The following is a 23989-nucleotide window of genomic DNA, read 5'->3' on the forward strand; positions in this document are numbered from 1 at the left end:
AGAGCTAATAAATGAGTACAGCAAAGTAGCAGGTTACAAGATCAACATTCAAAAATCTGTAGCATTTCTATACACTAGTAATGAACAAGCTGAGGGGGAAATCAAGAAACGAATCCCATTTACAATCGCAACTAAAAGAATAAAATACCTAGGAATAAATTTAACTAAAGAGACAAAAAACCTATATAAAGAAAACTACAAAAAAACTGTTAAAAGAAATCAAAGAAGACCTAGATAGATGGAAGGGCATACCGTGTTCATGGACTGGAAGACTAAATATAGTTAAGATGTCAATCCTACCTAAATTGATTTACAGATTCAATGCAATACCAATCAAAATCCCAACAACTTATTTTTCAGAAATAGAAAAACCAATAAGCAAATTTATCTGGAAGGGCAGGGTGCCCCGAATTGCTAAAAACATCTTGAGGAAAAAAAAACGAAGCTGGAGGTCTCGCGCTGCCTGACTTTAAGGCATATTATGAAGCCACAGTGGTCAAAACAGCATGGTATTGGCATAAAGATAGATATATCGACCAATGGAATCGAATAGAGTGCTCAGATATAGACCCTCTCATCTATGGACATTTGATCTTTAATAAGGCAGTCAAGCCAACTCACCTGGGACAGAACAGTCTCTTCAATAAATGGTGCCTAGAGAACTGGATATCCATAAGTAAAAGAATGAAAGAAGAACCGTATCTCACACCTTATACAAAAATTAACTCAAAATGGATCAAAGATCTAAACATTAGGTCTAAGACCATAAAACAGTTAGAGGAAAATGTAGGGAGATATCTTACGAAACTTACAATTGGAGGCGGTTTTATGGACCTTAAACCTAAAGCAAGAGCACTGAAGAAGGAAATAAATAAATGGGAGCTCCTCAAAATTAAACACTTTTGTGCATCAAAGAACTTCATCAAGAAAGTAGAAAGACAGCCTACACAATGGGAGACAATATTTGGAAACGACATATCAGATAAAGGTCTAGTATCCAGAATTTATAAAGAGATCGTCCAAGTCAACAAAAAAAAAGACAGCCAACCCAATTACAAAATGGGAAAAAGACTTGAACAGACACCTCTCAGAAGAGGAAATACAAATGGCCAAAAGGCACATGAAGAGATGCTCAATGTCCCTGGCCATTAGAGAAATGCAAATCAAAAACACAATGAGATATCATCTCACACCCACCAGAATGGCCATTATCAACAAAACAGACAGAAAATGACAAGTACTGGAGAGGATGCAGAGAAAGAGGCACACTTATCCACTGTTGATGGGAATGTCAAATGGTGCAACCACTGTGGAAGGCAGTTTGGCGGTTCCTCAAAAAGCTGAATATAGAATTGCCATACGACCCAGCAATACCATTGCTAGGTATCTACTCAAAGGACTTAAGGGCAAAGACACAAACGGACATTTGCACACCAATGTTTATAGCAGCGTTATTTACAATGCAAAGAGATGGAAACAGCCAAAATGTCCATCAACAGACGAGTGGCTAAACAAACTGTGGTATATACATACGATGGAATATTATGCAGCTTTAAGACAGAATAAACTTACGAAGCATGTAATAACATGGATGGACCTAGAGAACATTATGCTGAGTGAGTCTAGCCAAAAACTAAAGGACAAATACTGTATGGTCCCACTGGTGTGAACCGACATTCGAGAATAAACTTGGAATATGTTATTGGTAACAGAGTCCAGCAGGAGTTAGAAACAGGGTAAGAAAATGGGTAATTGGAGCTGAAGGGATACAGACTGTGCAACAGGACTAGATACAAAAACTCAAAAAGGGACAGCACAATAATACCTAATTGTAAAGTAATCATGTTAAAACACTGAATGAAGCTGCATCTGAGCTATAGGTTTTTTTTGTCTGTCTGTTTGTCTTTTTTTTTTTACTATTATTATTATTTTTATTTTTTTCTCTATATTAACATTCTGTATCTTTTTCTGTTGTTTTGCTAGTTCTTTTCCTAAATTGATGCAAATGTACTAAGAAATGATGATCATGCATCTATGTGATGATGTTAAGAATTACTGATTGCATATGTAGAATGGAATGATTTCTAAATGTTGTGTTAATTTCTTTTTTTTCTTTAATTAATAAAAAAAAAAGAAGCATGTGGAAAAAAGAAAAAGAAGCATGTGAATACAAGTGGTCAATGAGAGGGAGGGATAAGGGGTATGGGATGCATAGGATTTTTCTTTTTTCTTTTTATTTCTTCTCCTGGACTGATGTAAATGTTCTAAAAATGATCATGGTGATGAACACACAACCATGTGATGATATTGTGAGCCACTGGCTATATACTTTGGATGGACAGTATGTGTGTGAATGTATCTCAATAAAAATATTTAAAAAAAATTAAAACCAAAAATAAGAAGCATGTGTATATGTCTGTTTGTAAATACACAGAAAAGGTATAAAATGATGTATAAAAAATATATTGGTGCTCACTTCTGGAATAATACAGAGAAGATAAGCATGGCCCCTGTACAAGGATGATGTGTAAATTTGTGAAGTATTCCATATTTTTGTGGTACATTTATTACAACTCATGAAAGAACATTTTAAAATTTGTACTATTAACTAAAGTCCATGTTTAACATTAAGGTTCATTGTGTGTTGAACAGTCCTCTGTTTTTTGTTTTTTTTTAATTTTTTATTCAAGTAACATACATATAACCTAAAATTTCCCCCATTAGCCACATTCAAATATATAATACAGTTGCTGTTGATTACATTTACAATGTTGTGCTACTGACACCAACATCCAACGCCAACACATGGTCAACAAATTTTAAACAGTCATGTAATCTAAATAAAATTCTGGTAGGAAGAGTGAAATTTATATTCCAGCATAAGAAATGGTGGGAAATTGCAGAGTATGCCTTGGGGAATGACATAATTGAAACCCAACATTCAGAGAGGAGAAAAGTTGGAGATAAGATCAGAAAAAGTAAAATGGTGTCTTCTTCTGGGAAGGGAAGTACAAAGCAAGGACTGGAATTTCATTTTATAATCTATATTTTTCCATATAATTTGAATTTTTACAAGCATTCCTTATTTTAGAATGGAAAACAGAAAATCTTAAACTAGAAGAAAAAAAGAAAGGCCAGGCATAAAGAAACAAAGAACCCACGTAATGTAGCCTATCAGTGGCACAGTTATAAATGAAATCTGTTCTCATGGTATAGCATTAATCATGGTTGAACACTTACTTTTCACATACAAATTTCAACACAGAAGATGAATATAGAAACAGAAATACCTCTATCTAATTGAAATAGCTCTGTTGAATTGTCAAAAATGGGAATTCGCACCCCAACCTACTCCAACCTTCCATCATAAATCCGAGGTTGATCTAGGTGACCACATCTCCCTGGTTCCTAGATTTGGGTCTATAAAGAGATGTGTCTGAAGCAGCAGAGCTGCTGCTCTTCTGACCTCAGCTGTCACCACTGCTACACCCAAGAGACCAGAACATGCCCTGAACCACACAGGCCCAAGCTGAGTCTCTTCAAAGGAGATTATTTCCCAAAGGTTTTGTCCTTTGAGGCATGACTGTATCTCACTTAGGTAGCATTTCCCAACTTATTTCGTAGTTCTAAGCAACACCAGTCACCTCACCTTCAGGGCTGTTATTTCCCCGATTCTCTCTGTATGGGTCTGACAAATAGACACCATTTCATCACCCAAGGTTTAAATTCCAGCAAAGAAAGTAGTCTGCAAACATACCTCTTTCACTTCCACCAGACCAGAAAGTGTCATAGCCGAACACAGTTTGGATGCTGTCTTCACTTTGCTATTGTTAACTGCCAAAAAGAAAACCTCAGTTAACAGCTTTATAGGTCAAAGCAAGAAAAATAATAAAGGCTGTACCCTATCTGGGTCAGCAAGCATTAAAACAAAAATAATCTATTCTGTTTAATGAATACATATTTTGATGATAGTTTCTTATTTTTTTGCATGGGCAGGCACAGGGAATTGAACCCTCGTCTCCAGTATGGCAGGTGAGGATAGTATTTCTTTTTTCACTAAAGAATGAAACATTTATTGATTACCTGCTATGTGCTAGGTACTGTGCAAGTTAACAAGGATGTCTAAAGTTAAAAAAATCAGCCCTGTCTTTATTAAAGTATGACTGAAAATGTAATGGAGAACAGATTTTCTAAATAGAATAAAAAACAATATTTAATGGCTACAAATTTAATGATTTAAATGAAGAAAGTATCTTATGATATAATTTGCTTTAGACACAAATCTTTGTGCTGGAAAGGCAGTGTATCACAGTAGATAAAGCATGGGCTAAGAATCAGGAAACCAGGTTCACATTCCTCCTTTATTGCTGTTCAATCATTAATTCAACAATTTATCAACTATTTTCTGTGAGCCTACACTGTAGGAGAAATTGTATTAAGTTCTGGAGGCATGGTAGTAAATTAGAGACCAATTCCTTGTTTTCTGTGTGAACATGAGCATGTTTTCACTTGCCCATGCCTTGATCCCAAAACCTCAGGTTAGACTAGATGTCTGAAGTCTCTTTCAAATCTAAAATTCTCAGTTTTGTGATAGCCTTGTGGAGGAAGAGGCTGTCCAAGTACCCTTGGTCCTCACATGTTTTCCTTGGAATTAGCTCCCTCTTAGAGGGCTAGCCCTTGTTCTCATTTCAAAATAATTTTACATGCACTGTTTTTAAAATGTTTTGGTCAACCTCTCTCAGTAGCATCTAAGTCATTTTGGCAAAGCCTGGGTGTGGCAATTCATGCTCATAAGACTTCAGAGGTAGGTCAAAGTTTGGCAAAAGTGGATGACTTTCCTTAAGTAACAGCAAGGCAGAGGTTCTTGCAACAGTTCTCTCTGTGGTTCCGCTTGGCCTTCCAAGCAATAAAACAGCTACTGCCTGGATGACCTTTTGCTCTTCTGGTCTACGGACACATAAATCTGTTCTAGTACCCTGTTCATCAGGGTACTAGAAGTAATTGGTTTCGTGGGGCTTGAAGAATTTTTCTATCCTCTCAGTTTTTTCAGTGGGTATCAACGTGACAAATTTCTTAACTGCCTTAAAAATTGCAATAGCTTTCTTGCTTGTAGCCAAGAAGAATTTTTCAAGGCAAAAAAATGGATTTCTGTATCAGAGAAGGAGAGAGATTGAGACTAGATCACATATTGTGTCAGAATACAAAAAGTAACAATCAGGGAAGCCTCTGCGTAGCTGTAGGGAAATGAGCTGGACTCCTCAGCCAATCTGAACTTCCTAATCAATGAAAAAGACATCGGGTTTGTGGTTCCTTCCAAAACAGGGCTGGCTAATTTAGCACCTGGCATGAATCAAAGGGTTTGTATCTCTGTTCCTTGAGGAGCTCTCTCACTAAGACCTACCACAGCCAGAAGAGACTGGAAAAAGAAATTTAAAAAATGAGGAAAGAGGAAGAAAAGAAATACTATCACTTATGGACGATATTAAGGGTAAGAGCAAAATTGATTTGATCCGAATTTAGAAAAAAAAAAAAAAAGACGAAGAAGGAAAAATAAAAAGGTCATATCAAAAGCAAATATTTGAAATAGCAAGAGGCAAAAGCCCTGAATGAACTTTCCCACCCTCTTTCTTCTGAGAAGAGGTAGAGAAAGAACTTTGGGAAACCTTTTAGGAAGTAAAGTCTGGAATTGTTGTCAAGGGTGGCTCTCGGGCAAGCTGGAGGGGCTCACGGATATTCATTATCAACTTGTATTCAGATCTGGGTTTTTGAGAGGCAAATGACCTCTTTAATCCCTTTGCAGTTTAAGAGGCAGCTGTCTTTCTCCTCTACAGTCTGTAGTTATCTTGCCCCTGGTTGGTACCTCAATGTGTTTGCTTAAAGATGCTATGCTCCTGTATAGGGGATTTGTTTTGTTGTCGAGTTTCTTGCATGCTTTTCTGTTGTGAAATTAGCAACGACTTCTTTCTTTTGGGCATTTTCTGCTAGAAGGGAGAGCCGCACTTGCTAGCCCATGGGAGCCAGGAAGAATCTCTGCAGCAGTGTGGAGCTACCTGAGCTCAGAAGACAGTCCTCTGGAACGTAGAATCACAAACCTTCATCATCTCTCCCGTCTAGTATCCCTAGAGGTTTAGCTTGAGGTCAGGAAATTCCAAACCAAGGCATAATCAAGGAGAGGCCTTCTTCCCGAAGACCAGCTGCTGGTGATCCTTGGTTCCTAAGCCACATGGCAAGGCATGTGGCAGTGTCTGCTGGTCTCTCCCTTCTCTTCCAGGATTTTGTTGCTTCCACCTGCGTGATTCCATGACTTTCTCCAGTGAGAGTGTTTTAATTTGACAGATTATTTTGGTTGTTTGGAGTGGTCCTACCTGTGCTCCTAAGTGCTATACTTCATATTACTGTTTCTGACCACTCTGTGCTTCTTGGAAATAACTACACTTTCAGGGGTTGTTGGACAATAATTGCAAAAGAGGCTTATAAACTGTAAAGGACATATAATTACAAGTATTCTGTCTGTGTAGTTCTGACAAAAAGACATCGTGTTTTGCCACTGAAGTTTTTAATTCCTGAAGAACACTGATATCTGCTATACATACCACAAGTCTGGATTTCAATATAAACAATGAATACCTTTATATATCTCAAAACACTTTCATTTTTATTATCTCATTTGATGACATACTATTTTGATTGAAGGCTAATAAAAATTGCTAAAACTCCAGAAGTGAATGACCCTTTGATAGCTACACTACTGAGCAAAAAAGAGATTTTAATTTCTTGGAGCCTATCATTAGTTTCACATGAACCAATAATTATCTCACCGCTCCCAAACTTCCAGTCATTATTATTCTTACTTTTTACTTTGAAATATGTATACAGTAACAGGAAGTTTGGGGAAAAAATAGTCCAATGAGGCCCCGTGTGCCCTTTACCCATTTCCCCCCCAATGGCAATGTCTTACATAACTATAATTTGATAAGAAGACCAGGATATTGACACCACCATAGTCCATAAAGCTTATTCAGATGTCCTCAGTTTTACAGGCCCTTATTTGTGGGTGGGTATGTAAGTATAGTTCTATAAAATCTCTTATTTTTTCATAGTGCACATCAGGTGTAATTTTTTCCATATGCCATTCTATTATTAACATCTTGTATTAGTGTCACACATCTGTTATAATTCATGAAATAACATTCTTACATTTGTAACAGTATTAACCCCAGGCCATGAGCCACAGCAAGGTTCACTGTTACATAGTCCCATGTTCTATCTTCTATCTTTATTTCTAGTAACATACACAACCAAAAACTTTCCCTTTCAACCATATTCACATATATAATTCAGAGCTGCTAATTACACTCACAATAATGTGCTATCACCATCATCCATTTCCAAAACTGAACAATCAACCTAAACAGAAATTCTATAAAAGTTAAATATCAGCTTCCCCTTCCCATGAGTTTGCTTATTATAATTAGTTCACATTACTGAGATCATACAATATTTGTCCTTTTGTGTCTGGTTGATTTCACGGAGCATAATATCCTCAAGGTTATTCCATGTTGTGGCATGCATCAGGGCTTCATTCCATTTTACAGTGGAATAATATTCCATTGAATGTATTACCACATTTTGTTTATAAATCAGTTGATGGACACTTGAGTTGTTTCCATCTTTTGGCAATTGTGAATAATGCTGCTAAACACTGGTGAGCAAATACCTGTTTGAGTCACTGCTTTTGATTTTTTTCTGGGTATTGTAGTAGCAGGATTGCTAGGTCATGCAGTAAGTCTATATTTAGCTTCCTTAGAATCTGCCAAACTGTATTCCACATTTCACACTCCCACCAGCAATGAATGAATGTTCCTATTTCTCCACATCTCCAACATTTGTATAATTTTCTGTTTTAAATTTAGGTATTTGATCCATTTTGAGTTAATTTTTTACTGTGAAATATACCATATATTCAAAAAAGCAATTAATTTCAAAGTACAATTTAACAAGGAGTTACAGAACAAGATTTTAAAGTTTGGTATGGGTTACAGTTCCACAATTTTTCTTTTTTTCTTCTAGCTGCTCCAAGACACTGAAGACCAACAGAAATATCAGTATAATGATACAGCAGTCACGTGCATTTGTTAAATCCTATCTTCTCTGTTAATACTCCTCCTTCTCTTCAAATAACATATATACATAAAAGCAATAAATTTCAAAGTACATCACAACAATTAGTTGTAGAACAGATCTCACAGTTTGGTATGGGTTACAATTCCACAATTTAAGGTTTTATTTCTAGCTGCTCTAAGGTACTAGAGGATAAAAGAACTATCAATATAATGATTCAGCAATCATACTCGTTTGTTAAATCCAATTTTCTAATTCCACCATCATCCTTGATCTTTCTCCCACCTTTAAAGGGTATTTGGGCTATCCCCATTCTAACTTTTTCACGTTGGAAGGGGCTATTGGTAATATGGGATAGGAGCATGGAATTAGTTGATGTTCTGGAAGGGCTGTGCCCTCTAGGTTTCAGGACTTACCTGGTCCAGGGACCCATCTGGAGGTCGCAGATTTTGGAAAGTTACCCTACTGCATGGAATCTTAGTAGAATCTTATATAATATCCTAGGTATTCTTTAGGATTGGTAGGAATGGTTTTTGTTGGTGTTTGGCAAGTTATGGTAGATAGCAATGCCTAACTGAAGCATGCATAAGAATGACCTCCAGTGTAGCCTCTCGACTATTTGAATTTTCTCAGCTACTGATACCTTACTTGCTACACTTCATTTTCCCTTTTTTGTCAGGATGACATTGTTGATCCCATAGTGCCAGGGCCACTGAATCCCACTCATCCTTGGGATTCATCTCCCATGCCACTAGGGAGAGTTTCATCTCTGGATGTCATGTCACATGTAGGGGGGAGGGCAATGGTTTCATCTGCAGAGTTGGATTTAAAGAGAGAAAGGCCACATCTGAGCAACAAAAGAGGTCCTCAGGAGGTGACTCTTAAGCATCTCACAGGTAGGCTAAGCTTCTCTGCTTCATACTCTTGCTTACAACAGCAAGCCACTTTGAGTTAATTTTTGTATATGGTATGAGAGGGGGAACTGTCATTCTTTTGCAAACAGATATCCGGTTTTCCCAGCACCATTTGTTGAAGAGATTATTCTTTCCCAACTGAGGGGACTTGGCAGCCTGTCAAAAATCAATTGGCCATCTCTCTCCAGCCAACACAACAAGCAAACTCACCACCCTCCCTCTGTCTATGTGGGACATAAATCCCAGGAGTGTGGACCTTCCTGGCAATGTGGGACAGAAATCCTGGAATGAGCTGAGACTCAGCATCAAGGGATTGAGAAAACCCCTAGAATGAGCTGAGACTCAGCATCGGGGGATTGAAAAAACCTTCTCAACCAAAAGGGGGAAGAGTAAAATGAGACAAAATAAAGTGTCAATGGCTGAGAGATTCCAAGCAGAGTAGAGAGGTTATCCTGAAGGTTATTCTTACGCATTAAATAGATATCACCTTGGTCAAGATGTAGTGGAGAGGCTGGAGGGAACTGCCTGAAAATGTGGAACTGTGTTCTAGTAGCCATGTTTCCAGAAGATGATTGTATAATGATATAGCTTTCACGATGTGACAGTGTGATTGTGAAAACCTTGTGTCTAATGCTCCTTTTATCTACCTTATCAACAGACGAGTAAAACATATCGAATAAAGATGAATAAATAGGGGGAACAAATGTTAAAATAAATTTAGATTGAAATGCTGGTGATTGGTGAGGGGGAGGGGTGGGGGTATGGTATGTATGAATTTTTTTCTGTTTTCTTCTATGTCTTTTTCTGAATTGATGCAAATGTGTGGGAAATGATCATCATGATCAATATGCAACTATGTGATGATATTGTGAATCACTGATTATAGATGTAGAACAGAATGATCAAAAGTTAAGAATGTTTGCATTTGGTGTTCTTTGGTATTTTAACAAAAATTTTAAAATTAATAAAAATAAAAATCAATTGGCCAGAGGTGTGAGGATCTACTTCTGAAATCTCAATTAGAATACACTGGTTGATATATCTATCCTTGTGCCAGTACCAATGTGTTTTGGCCACTGTAGCCTTGTAATACACTGTAAAGTGAAATAGTATGAGTCCTCCAACTTTGTTCTTTTTCAAGATATGTTTGGTTATTTGGGGCCCCCTACCCTTCAACATAAATTAAATAATTGGCTTTTCCATCTCTGCAAACTAGGCTGTTGGACTTTTGATTGGGATTGTGTTGAATGTGTAAATAACATTTAACCTTAACGATATTTAGCCTTCTAATCCAGGAACACAGAATGTCCTTCCACTTATTTGGGTCCTCTTTGATTTTTTTACAAGGTTTTGTGGTTTTCTTGTACAAGTCCTTTACATACTTGGCTAAAATTATTCCTAGAAATTTAATTCTCTTAGTTGCTATCATAAATGGAATTTTTTTTTAAATTTCCTTTTCAGCTTGCTCATCATTAGTGTACAAACAGTACTGATTTCTGCATGTGGATCTTGTACCCCAGCACTGTGATGAATTTGTTTATTAATTCTAGTAGCTTTGCTGTCGATTTTTTTAGACTTTCTATATATAGGATAATGTCATCTACAAATAGGAAAAGTTGCATTTCTTCCTTTCCAATTTGGATTTGTATTCGTTTGTGAAGCTGCCAGAATTGCAATACCAGAAATGGAATGGTTTTTAAAAAAAGAATTCAGTAAGTTACAAGTTTAGAGTTCTAGTGCTGAGAAAATGTCCAAACTAAGGAACCAACAAGAGGTGTTACCTTCACTCAAGAGAGTGGCTGATGCCATCCAGAACCCGTCAGCCGGGAAGGCACGTGGCTGGCATCTGTTGGTTCCCTGCTCCTGAGCTCTGTTGCTTTCTGTCTGTTTCCTATAAGGCTTCCTCAAATGGCATCTGTGGGCCTTCAATTAGCTCCTCTGAGAAACAACTCTGGGTTCTGGCTTGCTTAGTATTTCATGGGAAGACACATGGTAACATCTACTGGGCCTTACATCTCCAAACATCTGGGTCTTGTGTTTGCTCTGTCAGCTCTGAAGCAACTGTTCTTCAGGCATCTGCATAGGCTCTCTCTGTTGTTTCTTCAGAATGTTTCCCCTTTTGAAGGACTCTGGTAAATGAATCAAGACCCACCTTAATGGGTGGAGTCACATCTCTATCTAATCAAAAGGTCATACCCACAATTGGGTATATCACATTTCTGTGGAGATAATCTATCAATGTTTTTTTGATAATGGCCATTCTAGTGGGTATGAGATGATATCCTACTGTGGTTTTGATTTGCATTTCCCTAACAGTAGGGAAGTTGAGCATCTTTTCATATGCCTTTTAGCCATTTGTATTTCCTCTTCTGAAAAGTATCTGTTCACGTCTTTTGCCCATTTTTAAGTTGGGCTGCCTATTTGTTGTTGAGTTGTAGAATTTCTTTATATATTCTGCATATTAAATGCTTATCTGACATATAGTTTCCAAATATTTTCTCCCATTGCGTAGGCCGCCTTTTTATCTTCCTGACAAAGTTCTTTGATGCACAAAAGTGTTTAGGTTTGAGGAGATCCCATTTACCGATTTCTTTTTTCATTGCTCACAATTTGAGTGTAAGGTCTAGGAGACCACCTCCTATCACAAAATTTATAAAATATTTCCCTACATTTTCATCTAAAAGTTTTATAGTCTTAGCTCTAATGTTTAGGTCTTTGATCCATTTTCAGTTCATTTTTGCATAGGGTGTGAAATATTTCTTTCATTCTTTTGTATATGGCTATCCAGTTCTTCCAACACCATTTATTAAAGAGGCTGCTCTGTTCCAGTTGGGTTGGCTTAAACAGCTTATCAAAGATACATTGTCCATAGATGAGAGGGTCTATTTCTGTACACTCAATTCAACACCATTGGTCAGTGTATCTCTTTATGCCAGTATCACGCTGTTTTGACCACTATAGCTTTGTAATATGCTTTAAAGTCAGGTAGTATGAGCCCTCACTGTTTACAGATGACATGATACTATGTGTGGAAAATCCTGAAAAATCGACAACAAAGTTACTATAAGTAATAAATGAGGACAGCAAAGTGGCAGGGTACAAGATCAACACCCAAAAATCAGTAATGTTTTTATACACTAGTAATGAGTGATTCTGAGTAACAGTGGTGATACTAGGCATCCTGATCTTAGAGGGAAAGCTTTCAGTCTTTTCCTATTGAGTATGATGTGAGCTGTGGGTTTTTCACACATTCCCTTTATCGTGTTGAGGTAATTCCCTTCTATGCCTATCCTATGAAGTGTTTTTATCAACAAAGAATGTTGAATTTTATGAAATGCCTATTCTGCATCAATAAAGATGATTATGTGGTTTTCTACTTTGACTTATTGATATTGTAAATTACATGAATTGATTTTCTTGTGTTGACCCATCCTTGCATACCTGGAATAATTCCCATTTGGTCATGGTGTATAGTTTTTTTAATGTGCTGCTGGACTTGATCGGCAAGTATTTTGGTGAGGATTTTTGCATCTATATTCATTAGAGAGACTGGTTCATAATTTTCTTTTCTTGTGGTGTCTTTATATGGCTTTGGTATTAGGGTGATATTGGTTTCATAAAATGAGTTAGGTAGTTTTCCCTCCTCTTCAATTTTTTTTTGCATGGGCAGGCACCAGGAATCGAACCTGGGTCTCCAGCATGGCAGGTGAGAATTCTGCCCCCTGTGCCACTGTTGCACCACCCTTTTCAACTTTTTTTTAAGAGTTTAAACAGAAAAAAAAAAACAGTTTAAGCGGGATTGGTACTGTCTTTCTTGAATGCTTGGTAGAATTCACAAGTGAAGCCATCTGGTCCTGGACTTTTTTGGGGGGTAAGGTTCTCGATGACTGATTCAATCTCTTCATGATTGCTTTATTGAGGTAATCTATTTCTTCTAGAGTCAATGTTGGTTAATTATGCTTTTCTAGAAAGTTGCACATTTCATCTACATTGTCTAGTTTATTAACATATAGTTGCTTATAGTATCCTCTCATTACCTCCTTTATTTCTGTGGGGTCAATGGTTATGTCCCGTCTTCCATTTCTGATTTTTTTTATTTGCATCCTCTCTCTCTCTCTTTTTTTGTCACCTTAGCTAAGGGTTCATCAATTTTATTGATGTTTTCAAAAACCACCTTCTGGTTTTGCTGATTTTCTTTATTGTTTTCATATTCTCAATTTGATTTATTTTTGCTTCAATCTTTGTTTTTCTTTCCTTTTGTTTGCTTTGGGGTTGGTTAGTTTGCTGTTCTTTCTCTAGCTCTGGGTGAACAGCTAATTCCTTGATTTTTATTTTATTTTATTTTTTTAGTTTTGGAATGCATTTATTTTTATTATATTAGCACATGAAACAGTGAAAATCTGCTTCTGGAGAAACTGAAGGTTCTCAATTCTTTCTTGTATCCCACTGTGTGTGTGTGTGTGTGTGTGTGTGTGTGTGTATATATCATCTTTCAAAATCCTCAAAAATAATACTTTCTGATGGATCCAAACTTTACTTGGAACAAGGAAAAATAATTTAAAGCTTTTACTTAAAGTCACTTTGCTCACATGCTACTAAATATAAGTAAAAGCAAACAGAAATAACAGGACTTAACTGAGCAAGAGAAGGAGCTCTTCAGGTTATGTGGATGCTGCATCTAAGAGTAAGGAAGATTGATTTTCTGGTGAAAGGCACACACACAAGAAAACATTAACTGACATTCTAAACTGAGGACAATTGTTTATGATGTATGCTTGAAGATATATTTGGCAACAAACTGGACAGCCAGCATGGTCACTTCACAGGTTGACTTTATCCAAGACTCTGGAAGGAGAAAACCAAGTCTGCCTTTATCTCGGAGTTCAAAGTCAAATGTGTGTTTGATGCCTAGATCAAAAGCCCAGTCTAAAGAAGAACCTGATATTGGGTAAAGTTTTTATACTAATGGGCCACAGATATAACAGGTTTCATATCAAGTTGATAGAACAACTGCGCCAATCTTTGCAATTTGGTGAGGTCCTTGTGGTTTGCGGCGTTCTGAAGTATAGCCATGGGTAAACAATAGTATGTGGGAATCGGGATGGAAGGTGAGGTAGGCCTTGATTGATTTCAGGTGGTCTCGAATGAAGCCGGTGACAGCTTCTGTCTCTTTCTTGGACTCAGGTGCTGATCCTCAATAGGTACTGGCGTATGGGTCCTTAGTGTTTGGGAAAGCTGCAGAGGACATTCATGGAGAACATGATCCGCTCTCATCAGTGCAGCCCCCTCCTCTTCTGGTGGGAGTTCTCCCCATGTTTTAACCATTTCAGGGTGACATCAGTGTCTCTTTCGTCACCATGACTGCAGACTAATTTGTATACATACCAGATTGTAGAAGCCTTCATCTCTAGGAACATTCTGGCCTCATTTATAATCTCCTCTTACCAGGGTCATGAGAGTAACACATGGAACAGTGCAAGGGATGGGGCCAATTCCACCCCACCCTTCTTTCTTCTTTTTTAATACAAGCATTCAGGGCAATAAATTTCCCTCTCAACACAACATTTCCAGCATCTCATAAGTTTTGATATGTTGTGTTTTCATTTTCATTTGCCTTGAGATATTTACTGATCTTTCTTGTTAATTTCTTCCTTGACCCACTGTTGTTTAGGGGTGTTTTTTAGCCTCCATATATTTGTGACTTTTCCAACCCTCTGCCTGTTATTGATTTCCAACCTTATTCCATTACGATCCAAGAAAGCACCTTGTATTATGTCAGTCTTTTAAAATTTACTGAGACTTGCTTTGTGGCCCAGCATATGGTCTATCCTTGAGAATGATCCATGAGCACTTGAGAAAAATGTATCCTGCTTGTGGGTGTAATGTTGTATAAATGTTGTGGGGTGTAATACTCTGTAAATGTCTATTAAGTCTAGTTCATTTATCTTATTATTCAAGATCTCTTTTCCTTACTGATCCTCTATCTAGATGTTCTATCCATTGATGAGAACAGTGAATTGAAGTCTTCAGTTATTATTGTAGAAGTGTCTACTTCTCCCTCCAGTGTTGGCCTTATGTATTTTGGGGCACTCTGGCCTGGTGCATAAATATTTATGATTGTTATGTCTTCTTAATGGATTGTTCCTTTTATTAATATATATAGTTTCCTTCTTTGTCTCTTTTAATTACATTTTAAGTCTAATTTGTTGGATATTAATATAGCTACACCTGCTCTTTTCTATTACATGAAATATCTTTTTTCAACCTTTCATTTTCAATCTGTTTTTGTCCTTGGGTCTAAAGTGAGTCTCCTGTAGACAGTATAGAGATGGGTCCTGTTTTGTAATCCATTCTGCCAGCTTATGTATTTTGATTGGGGACCTTAATCCACTAACATTTAGTGATTATTGTAAAGGCAGTACTTTCTTCTACCATTTTGTCTTTTGGATTTTATATGTCATTTTATTTTTTTTCTCTTTTTCCCTTTACTGATAGTCTTCATTTCTACACTCTTCTCCAAATCTCTCTCCTATCTTTTCCATCTGCCTGTAGTGCTCCCTTTGGTATTTCTTTTTTTTTTTTTTTTTTTTTTTTTAAGGAAAGACAGAGAGAAGGAAGGAAGGATAGAAGGAAGGAAGAGAGGAAGAAAGGGAAACATCTTTTTAAACATTTTCTTGTTTTATTGTATTTTGTTTCTCCGTTTTCGTTACATGGGCTGGGGCCGGGAATCGAACCGAGGTCCTCCGGCATAGCAGGCAAGCACTTTGCCCGCTGAGCCACCGCGGCCCGCCCCCCTTTGGTATTTCTTATAGCGCCAGCCTCTTAGTCATAAACTCTCTCAGTGACTGTTTGTCTCAAAATATTTTAAACTATCCCTTGAAGGACAGTTTTGCTGGGTATAGAATTCTTGGAAGAGTGTTTTTCTCCTTCAGAATCTCTGAAGGAGAAAATTTCATACCACTGCCTTCTTGACTCCATGGTTTCTGCTGAGAAATCCATAGTCTTATCAAGGTTCCCTTGTATATGATGGATTGCTTTTCTCTTGCTGGTTTCAGAATTTTCTGTCTTTGATATTTGACAATCTGATTATTAAATGTCTTGGAGCAGGTCTTTGGGATATATTGTTTGCTGCACTTCTTGGATCTGTAATTTTATGTCTTTCATAACAGATGGGAAATTTTGGGTGATTATTTCCTCCATTGGTCTTTCTGCTCCTTTTCCCTTCTCTTCTTCAGGGATACCCATAACATGTATATTCATTTACTTCATGTTGTCATTCAATTCCCTGAGACCCTGCTCATATTTTCCCAATCTGTTCTTTTGCATGTAAAATTTCAGATATCCTGTCCTCTAGTTTATTAATCCTTTCTTCTCCCTCTTCAAATCTGCTGTTGAAGGTCTCCATTGTTTTTTTTTTCATCTCTTTTATTATGCCTTTCATTCCCCAAAGTTCTTCAATTTGTTTTTTCAAATTTTTGAGTTCTTCTTTATGTTCACTCAATGTCTTTATATCCTTCATGTCTTTTGCCACGTCTTCCCTCAATTCATTGATTTGATTTTGCATATCTGTTCAAACATCCTTAATTAGTTGCTTCAGCTCTTGAATCTCATTTGAAATGTTGGTTTGTTCCTTTGATTTGGCCATATCTTCAATTTTTCTAGTATGATTCATTATTTTTTGCTGCTGTCTAGGCATTTGATTTCTTTAATGAGTTTATTCTGGAGGTCATTTTCACGCTTCTACCTAGGGTTTTCTTGTTGCTTGGCTTTCTTCTCCATACGTTCTTTGGCCTTCAGTTCAACTTATTCTAGACCTTTAGCATAGCTTCTGTTTAACTGATAAGAATTGTTCAGCTCCTGTTTTTGTTTCTTGCCCTGCCTATACAGAACTTTTTTGAGGAAGGTCTCCTCAGATATGATCAACCCCAGGTCAGATTTTCCCAGACTACACAGACCCACATCTCAGGAGGAGAGAGTAAGCAGTGTCAAGTTCCCCTGAGGTTGAGACACAGTAGGTTGTCAGACTTTCCTATGAAAGACTCTGTGCTTTTCTTATCCTGTCCAGCATTTGGCACTTGTCAGCCCACAGCTTCCCAACAGTGTAAAGAGATGAGATGACTTTAATTCTACGCTGACCGTGTACCTGCCAGGGAAGCGGTCGAGACAAAGGCTGCAGTAGAGAGAGGGCTTACGTTGCTTCTGTTTCCTGGCTCCTGGGGCCTGAATTCCCTGAAGGAGGGCTGCCACTTGAGCTAGGCCCTGCCTCACTTTTCTTGTGGAAGATGCACACTCTAGGAAATACCACCATTGACCTTACTAGTTACAATTCCACCCTTGCCTGAGGTAGTGCTGAGGCTTGAGAATGCTTCCAGTTCTATCTAATGGGCTGTCAAGAAGTTAAAAAAAAAAAAAAAAAAAGGGAAAAAGCCTTTTCAGAATGGGACCCCTGTTCCCTGGGTTTGCCAATCAAGAGCTGGAGTTGATACATAGCTTTGTGTCCCCAGGCTCTATGGACCTCCTTTTCTTAGGGTTCAGCTGTTTTCCAGTATTTTGTGCTGTCCAACTAAAAAGCCCAATTGTTTTTTTTCTCCATCAGCCCCCAAATCTTTCTGCTGGGGCAAAAACTCCCAGTTCCTTTAGTGCTTACTCCAGGTTTATCTGTGATCAGTCTGAAAACAGTCCAAATTTGTTAATTAATTCCCCAAATGGACATTGGTTCATGTCCCTTTCTTGCTACTAGTAGTCTGTTTCTTTCTCCCTTGGGAACCAGGCTGCTGTGCCCATGGGGGAGGGGTGCTAGCCTCCAAGGCTTGGGAGACTTACAGTTCTGTTCAGTATCTCAGCCATTACACCCATTCTAGATTGGTGTATGATGTGTGCTGGTCTCTGGAGTACCCCCCAAAAGTTTTCCAGATGGTTCCTGGCTATTTACTAGCTGCCCAGGAGGACTAATTAAATTCCATACCTCACTATGCTGCCAGCTTGCCCTGTCCCCCACATCCCATAAGTTTTGACAGGTAGTGTTCTTGCTTTCATTTGTCTCAAGATATTTACATATTTCCCTTGCAATTTCTTCTTTGACCCAGTGATTGCTTAAAAGAGTATTATTTAACTTCAATATAGACTGTGAATTTTCTAGTTTTCCACCTGTTACTGATTTCCAGCTTCATTCCATCATGGTCAGAGAAAATACTTTGTATGGTTTCAGTCTTTCTAAGTTTATTGAGACCTGTTTTCCAACCCAAGTGTGGAGAAGTATCAATGAGGACTCAAGAAGAATGTATATCCTACAGTTTTGAGGTGCAATGTCCTATATATTTCTGTTAGGTATAGTTCATTTATCATATTATTCAAATTCTCTGTTTCCTTCTAGATTCTCTGTCTAGATGTTCTATCCATTGATGATGATCCAAAGGCTCCAACTAATTTTTAGAGGTGTCTCACTCTCTTTTCAGTTTTACCAGTGTTTGCCTCACGTACTTTGGGGCATTATGGTGAGACCCATAAATATTTATGATTGTTATTTCTTCTTTGTGGATTGCCCCTTTTATTAATATATACTGTCCTTCTTTGTCTCTTATAACAGCTTTTCACTGAAAGTCTATTTTGTCTGCTATTAGTATAGCTGCCCCAGCCCTTTTTTAAGTTACTGTTTACATGAACTATCTTTTTCCATCCTTTCACTTTCAGCCTATTTGTGTCTTTGGGTCTAAACAACATACAGCTGAATTATGCTTTTTCATCCATTAACATTCAGTGTTTTTACTGTAAAAGCATCACCTATTTTATACTTTGGTTTTTTTTTAAATTTATTTATTAATTTAAAAAATTTAACAAATGAACTAAAACATTAACATGTGATCATTCCATTCTACATATATAATCAGTAGTTTACAATATCATCACTTAGTTGCATATTCATCATTTCTTAGAACATTTGCATCAATTCAGAAAAAGAAATTTAAAAAAACAGAAAAAGAAATAAAATGAAAACAGAGAAAAAAAATTATACATACCATACCCCTCACCCCTCACTTTCATTGATCACTAACATTTCAAACTAAATTTATTTTAACCTTTGTTCCCCCTATTATTTATTTTTATTCTACATGTTCTACTCATCTGTTGACAAGGTAGATAAAAGGAGCATCAGACACAAGGTTTTCACAATCACACAGGCACACTGTGAAAGCTGTATCATTATACAATCATCTTCAATAAACATGGTTACTGGAACACAGCTCTACATTTCCAGGCAGTTCCCTCCAGCCTCTCCATTAAATCTTGACTAACAAGGTGACATCTACGTAATGCATAAGAATAACTTTCAGGATAACCTCCCGACTTTGGAATCTCTCAGCCATTGACACTTTGTCTCATTTCACTCTTCCCCCTTTTGGTCGAGAAGGTTTTCTCAATTCCTTGATTGAGAAATGAGTCTCAGCTCATCCTAGGGGTTTTTCTCAATCCCTTGATGCCGAGTCTCAGCTCATTCTAGGATTTCTGTCCCATGTTGCCAGGAAGGTTCACACCCCTGGGAGTCATGTCCCATGTAGACAGGGGGAGGGTGGTGAGTTTGCTTGTTGTGTTGGCTGGAGAGAGAGGCCACATCTGAGCAACAAAAGAGGCTCTCTTGGGGGTGACTCTTAGGCCTAAATTTTAAGCAGACTTGACCTATTCTTTGTGGGGTTAAATTTCATATGAACAAACCCCAAGACCGGGGGCTCAGCCTATAGCTTTGGTTGTCCACACTGCTTGTGAGAATATCAAGAATTCAACTTGGGGAAGCTGAATTTTCTCCCCATTCTCACCATTCCTTGAAGGGGACTATGCAAATACTTTTCCACTCACTGATCAAATCACTCTGGACAAACCAACAAAATCTCATATCCTACCCAAGATTCTAAGTACTTATAGTGTTCAATCAAGCTATCTACATAAGTCATATTAGGACATGCACTAGTCAAATTATAAATTTTTGTACTTTGGTTTTTATATACTATATCTTTTTTCTGTCTCTTTTCCTTTATTGAAACTTTCTTATCTGTATAGTTGATCTTTAGTGATGTATTTGACTGACCCCTTTCTCATTTCTGTTTCTGTATATTTTTTAAATATTTTCTTTGTGGTTACCTTGGGGTTTTATATTACACAACCTACATCTATAACCTACTAACTTGAAAAAACCCCAACTTAGTTTCAATAGCATACATGTTCTCTGCTCCCAGATTCCTCTGCTTTTCCTCTTTATGTTATTTTTGTCCCACTTCACCACTTTAGATTTTGCATGTCCATTATCAGGAAATATGTCTTTTTCTTGTTCAACTGTATTCTGATTCTTATATGAAAAGTAGAATTGTATATTAAAGATACTGAACTTTTTATCCTTTTGAATTTACCCTCCTAGTTACCCTTACTGATGATCTTCATTCCTTCACACTACTCCAAGCCACTCTCTCCTGTATTTTCCTTTAACTCTGCAGAACTCCCTTTAGTAATTCTTGTAGGGCAGGTCTTATATTGATAAACTCTCTCACTTTCTGCTTATCTGTGACTATTTTAAATTTCCCATCACTTTCGAAGAGCAGTTTTGCTGGATAAAGAATTTTTGGCTGGCAATTTTTTTTCTTTTAGTACCATTTCTCAGTTACATGGATTATGATTAAGATATCGGAACTTAGTCTTAATGAGGATCTTTTATATGTGACCAACTACCTTTCTCTTGCTGCTTTCAGAAAATTCTCTTTATCTCTGGCATTTGATATTCTGATTAGTATGTGCCTTGGAGTAGGTTTCTTCAGATTTATTCTGTTTGGAGTACTTTGTTCTTCTTGAACACATAAATTTATATCTTTCCTAAGAGTTGGGGAATTTTTGGCTATTATTTCCTCAAATATTCTTTCTGCCCCTCTTCCCTTCTATTCTCCTTCTGCGATACGCATGATGACTATGCTTATGTACTTCATGCTATCACTCAAATCCTTGAGACACAGCTCAATATTTCCTATTTTTTTCTCTTTCTGTTCTTCTGATTGTATGATTTTGACTGTCCTGTCTTCTAGTTCACTGACTATTTTTTGCAAGGGTGAGCACTGGGAATCGAACCCAGGTCTCTGGTGTGGCAGACAAGAAGAACTCTGCCTGTTGAGCCACTGTGGCCCACCCTGACTCTTTCTTTTGCATTGTGCAATTTGTAAGACTGCACTTTTTTGTGCAATTGTTTGACTTCAGAAGACACCTTCCTTTCCTCTGTACCTTCTCTGGGAATCCAAATCTGTTCTGTCTTGTTTTTGTGAAGACTTTTTTCCTAGCTCTTATGATTTGTTTAAATTCTCTCCCTGACTCAGTGTCCTGTTTTCCCTACATTAACCACCACATCAAGATACAGAACATTTCTGTAACCACAAATAGCCTTATATTACCCTTTTAGAGCCACACATACATCCCATTCTTAATTCCTGGCAATCGCTAATCTGTTCTCCATCACTATAATTTTATTTCATGAAGGTCATATAAATGGAATCATACAGCATATAATCTTTTGAAATTGGCTTTTTTCACTCAACATAATTCCCTTGAGATCCACCCAAGTTGTTACATGTGGCAATAGATTATTACTCTTTATTGCTGTACAGTTTTCTAAGTTTGGGATATACTGTGGTTTGTTTAACCATTCACCCATTTAACAACCTGGCCATTTTTACCTGGGCAGTTTCTTTATATTTTACTACATGAGTGGACAGAGATCACAATCTCTTCAGGTCTGTTGCCTCATATTTTAGCAATAATTTATCCCAAGGGAGAAGGTTTTACTATAGGAATACTGATCTCTAAACCACATCTCCTGCTCTGAGAGATACAGCCAGGATATCCAGAGATTCAACCCTGTTAAAACTCTTGTCATTCAAATGAACACTGCCTTACCTACAGTGGTCTCTACTGGCTCTTTCAGAAAAAGACAGCCACCAGGCCGAAGAATCCGCGCCATTTCAGCCAAAATCTCAGCACTGTGCACAGTGGTACTTCCCGGAATTACACCAGATAAAATAAAGTCAAAGCTGGATTCTTTGTGGGCAGCTGAAAAGATGGAAGAGTCTCATCAGCTAGCATCTGAGTCCCGAAAACAATCTCCCAATCCTTCCCCATCTCCCACAAAGTCTACAGGCCTTACCCGAGGAGAGTGAACACTGACTTGTTCAGCAAACACAACAGTGTTACCACCATTACCAACAAGGGGGGTAGTGAAGATGCAGCCCTGCTTTCCCTCAGTTTTACTACTTTCATATCCTTCTATACGCTCAGGGAAAAAAGTAAAGAAAGTGGGAAAAAAGTAAGCTTTTTTTTTGTTTTGAATGGAATGGCTAATATGAAACAATAACATACACAAATCATCAATTACACTCCTGTAATATCTCAACTGAAAAACAACAGGGTGACTGCCACTACTATCATATACCACCCAAAACAAAAACTCAGATATCAAGAACTACACACCTGCAGCCCTCCCATCAAAAGCCCTCAGATCTGTAAAGTCAACATGGGCAGGTACTTACATTGCAACAGCTGGTTGATGTTTTCCACAGATACTCGGCCTTCACTGCCAGTTAACACTTGAAGCTTATCTACCAGATCCTTCAGAGCCTCTACTGGGGATGAGTTATCCCAGACCACTGCTACAAAATGGCCAGCTGAGATCCCAAACTCCGCCATTTCTGCAGTGTTGATGGACCTAAAATCTAGTGGCCAAAGGAAAATCACGACTGAGCTGAAACAAAAGTGCAGTTTAATCCATGGGGTACCATCAAATAAGATTAGAATTATAACCTAATTTCAGACCTTCCAACAAGGAATCCTGACATTAGAAAATCTTATTGTAGCTGCTATAATGGTTTTCTAGCCTGAATAAATGAACCCATTATCTCAGTTTCATAATCCCAGCACTCTTGAACAAGGCATTTGACTTCCTTGGGGAGAATCCTGACCTTGCAGAGTCAAGAAAAGGGGATTAGAGTAAAGTAAGAAGGTTGAAGGCACAAAGCTTATTTCCTCTTTAATTTAGAAGATAACAGTTTAAAAACTGTTTAAAACAGTAAAAAACACACAAGATGTTAATTAGGCAGAAGAGTGATTCAGCAAGGAAGGCATATAAATTGGCAGACATAGCCCAACTACAAGTTTAATTGAAAAAAAAATGACACTTTTAAGTTTAGCAAATTTAATACTATTTCCCCCTTCACCAAAATAAATACAAAAATTCTATTGAATTCGCAGTGATCAAGAGTAGCTACTTTGTATTTGCAAAGTCCCCTTGGGGGAATGGTGAGAAAGGAGGAAAATTCAACTTCCCCAAGTGGAGAATTCTTGCTATTCTCACAAGCAGTGGTGACAACAAAAGCAACAGGCTGAGTCTCCAATCTTGGGGTCTGTTCATAAGAAACTTAATCCCACAAAGGACAGGCTAAGCTTACTTAAAATTAGGCGTAAGAGTCACCCCCAAGAGAACCTCTTCTGTTGCTCAGAAGTGGCCTCTCTCTCTCTCAGCCAACACGACAAGCAAACTCACTGCCCTCCCCCTATCTACGTGGGACATAATTCCTGGGAGTGTGGACCTTCCTGGCAATATGGGACAGAAATTCTAGAATAAGCTGGGACTCAACATCAAGGGATTGAGATAACTTTCTCAACCAAAAGGGGGAAGAGCAAAATGAGATCAAATAAAGTGTCAATGGCTGAGAGATTCCAGAGTCAGGAGGTTATCCTGGAGGTTATTCTTATGCATTAAATAGATATCACCTTTTTAGTTAAGGTGTAATGGAGATGCTGGAGGGAACTGCCTGAAGATGTAGAGCTGCGCTCTAGTAGCCATGTTTCTTGAAGATGACTGTATAATGATATACCTTTTGCAATGTGACTGCGTGGTTGTGAAAACCTTGTGTCTAATGCTTCTTTTATCT

General features: G+C 37.7%; 1 protein-coding gene and 1 non-coding gene across 3 annotated transcripts in view; one reads left to right on the top strand and one right to left on the bottom strand.

The window, feature by feature from the left end:
• Positions 1-23989, bottom strand: part of CIAPIN1 (cytokine induced apoptosis inhibitor 1) — a 40686-nt gene that overhangs the window by 12415 nt on the left and 4282 nt on the right. The window contains exons 2-4 of one of the 2 annotated variants that reach the window (XM_077132536.1): positions 22589-22771; positions 21960-22112; positions 3758-3834 (exon numbers count right to left, since the gene is read on the bottom strand). In XM_077132536.1, the coding sequence (XP_076988651.1) occupies positions 3758-3834; positions 21960-22112; positions 22589-22745 (387 nt within the window). In that variant the 5' untranslated portion in view covers positions 22746-22771. Of the gene's footprint in view, positions 1-3757; positions 3835-21959; positions 22113-22588; positions 22801-23989 lie in introns of both variants that reach the window. The other variant, XM_077132537.1, reaches the window with a different exon arrangement.
• LOC143660440 (U6 spliceosomal RNA) lies at positions 2452-2555 on the top strand. The gene has a single exon (XR_013164042.1). It is a non-coding gene; the product is annotated as a U6 spliceosomal RNA (small nuclear RNA).

The sequence above is a fragment of the Tamandua tetradactyla genome, chromosome 16 (assembly GCF_023851605.1).
Source record: "Tamandua tetradactyla isolate mTamTet1 chromosome 16, mTamTet1.pri, whole genome shotgun sequence".
In the NCBI taxonomy this organism is placed as follows: domain Eukaryota; kingdom Metazoa; phylum Chordata; class Mammalia; order Pilosa; family Myrmecophagidae; genus Tamandua; species Tamandua tetradactyla.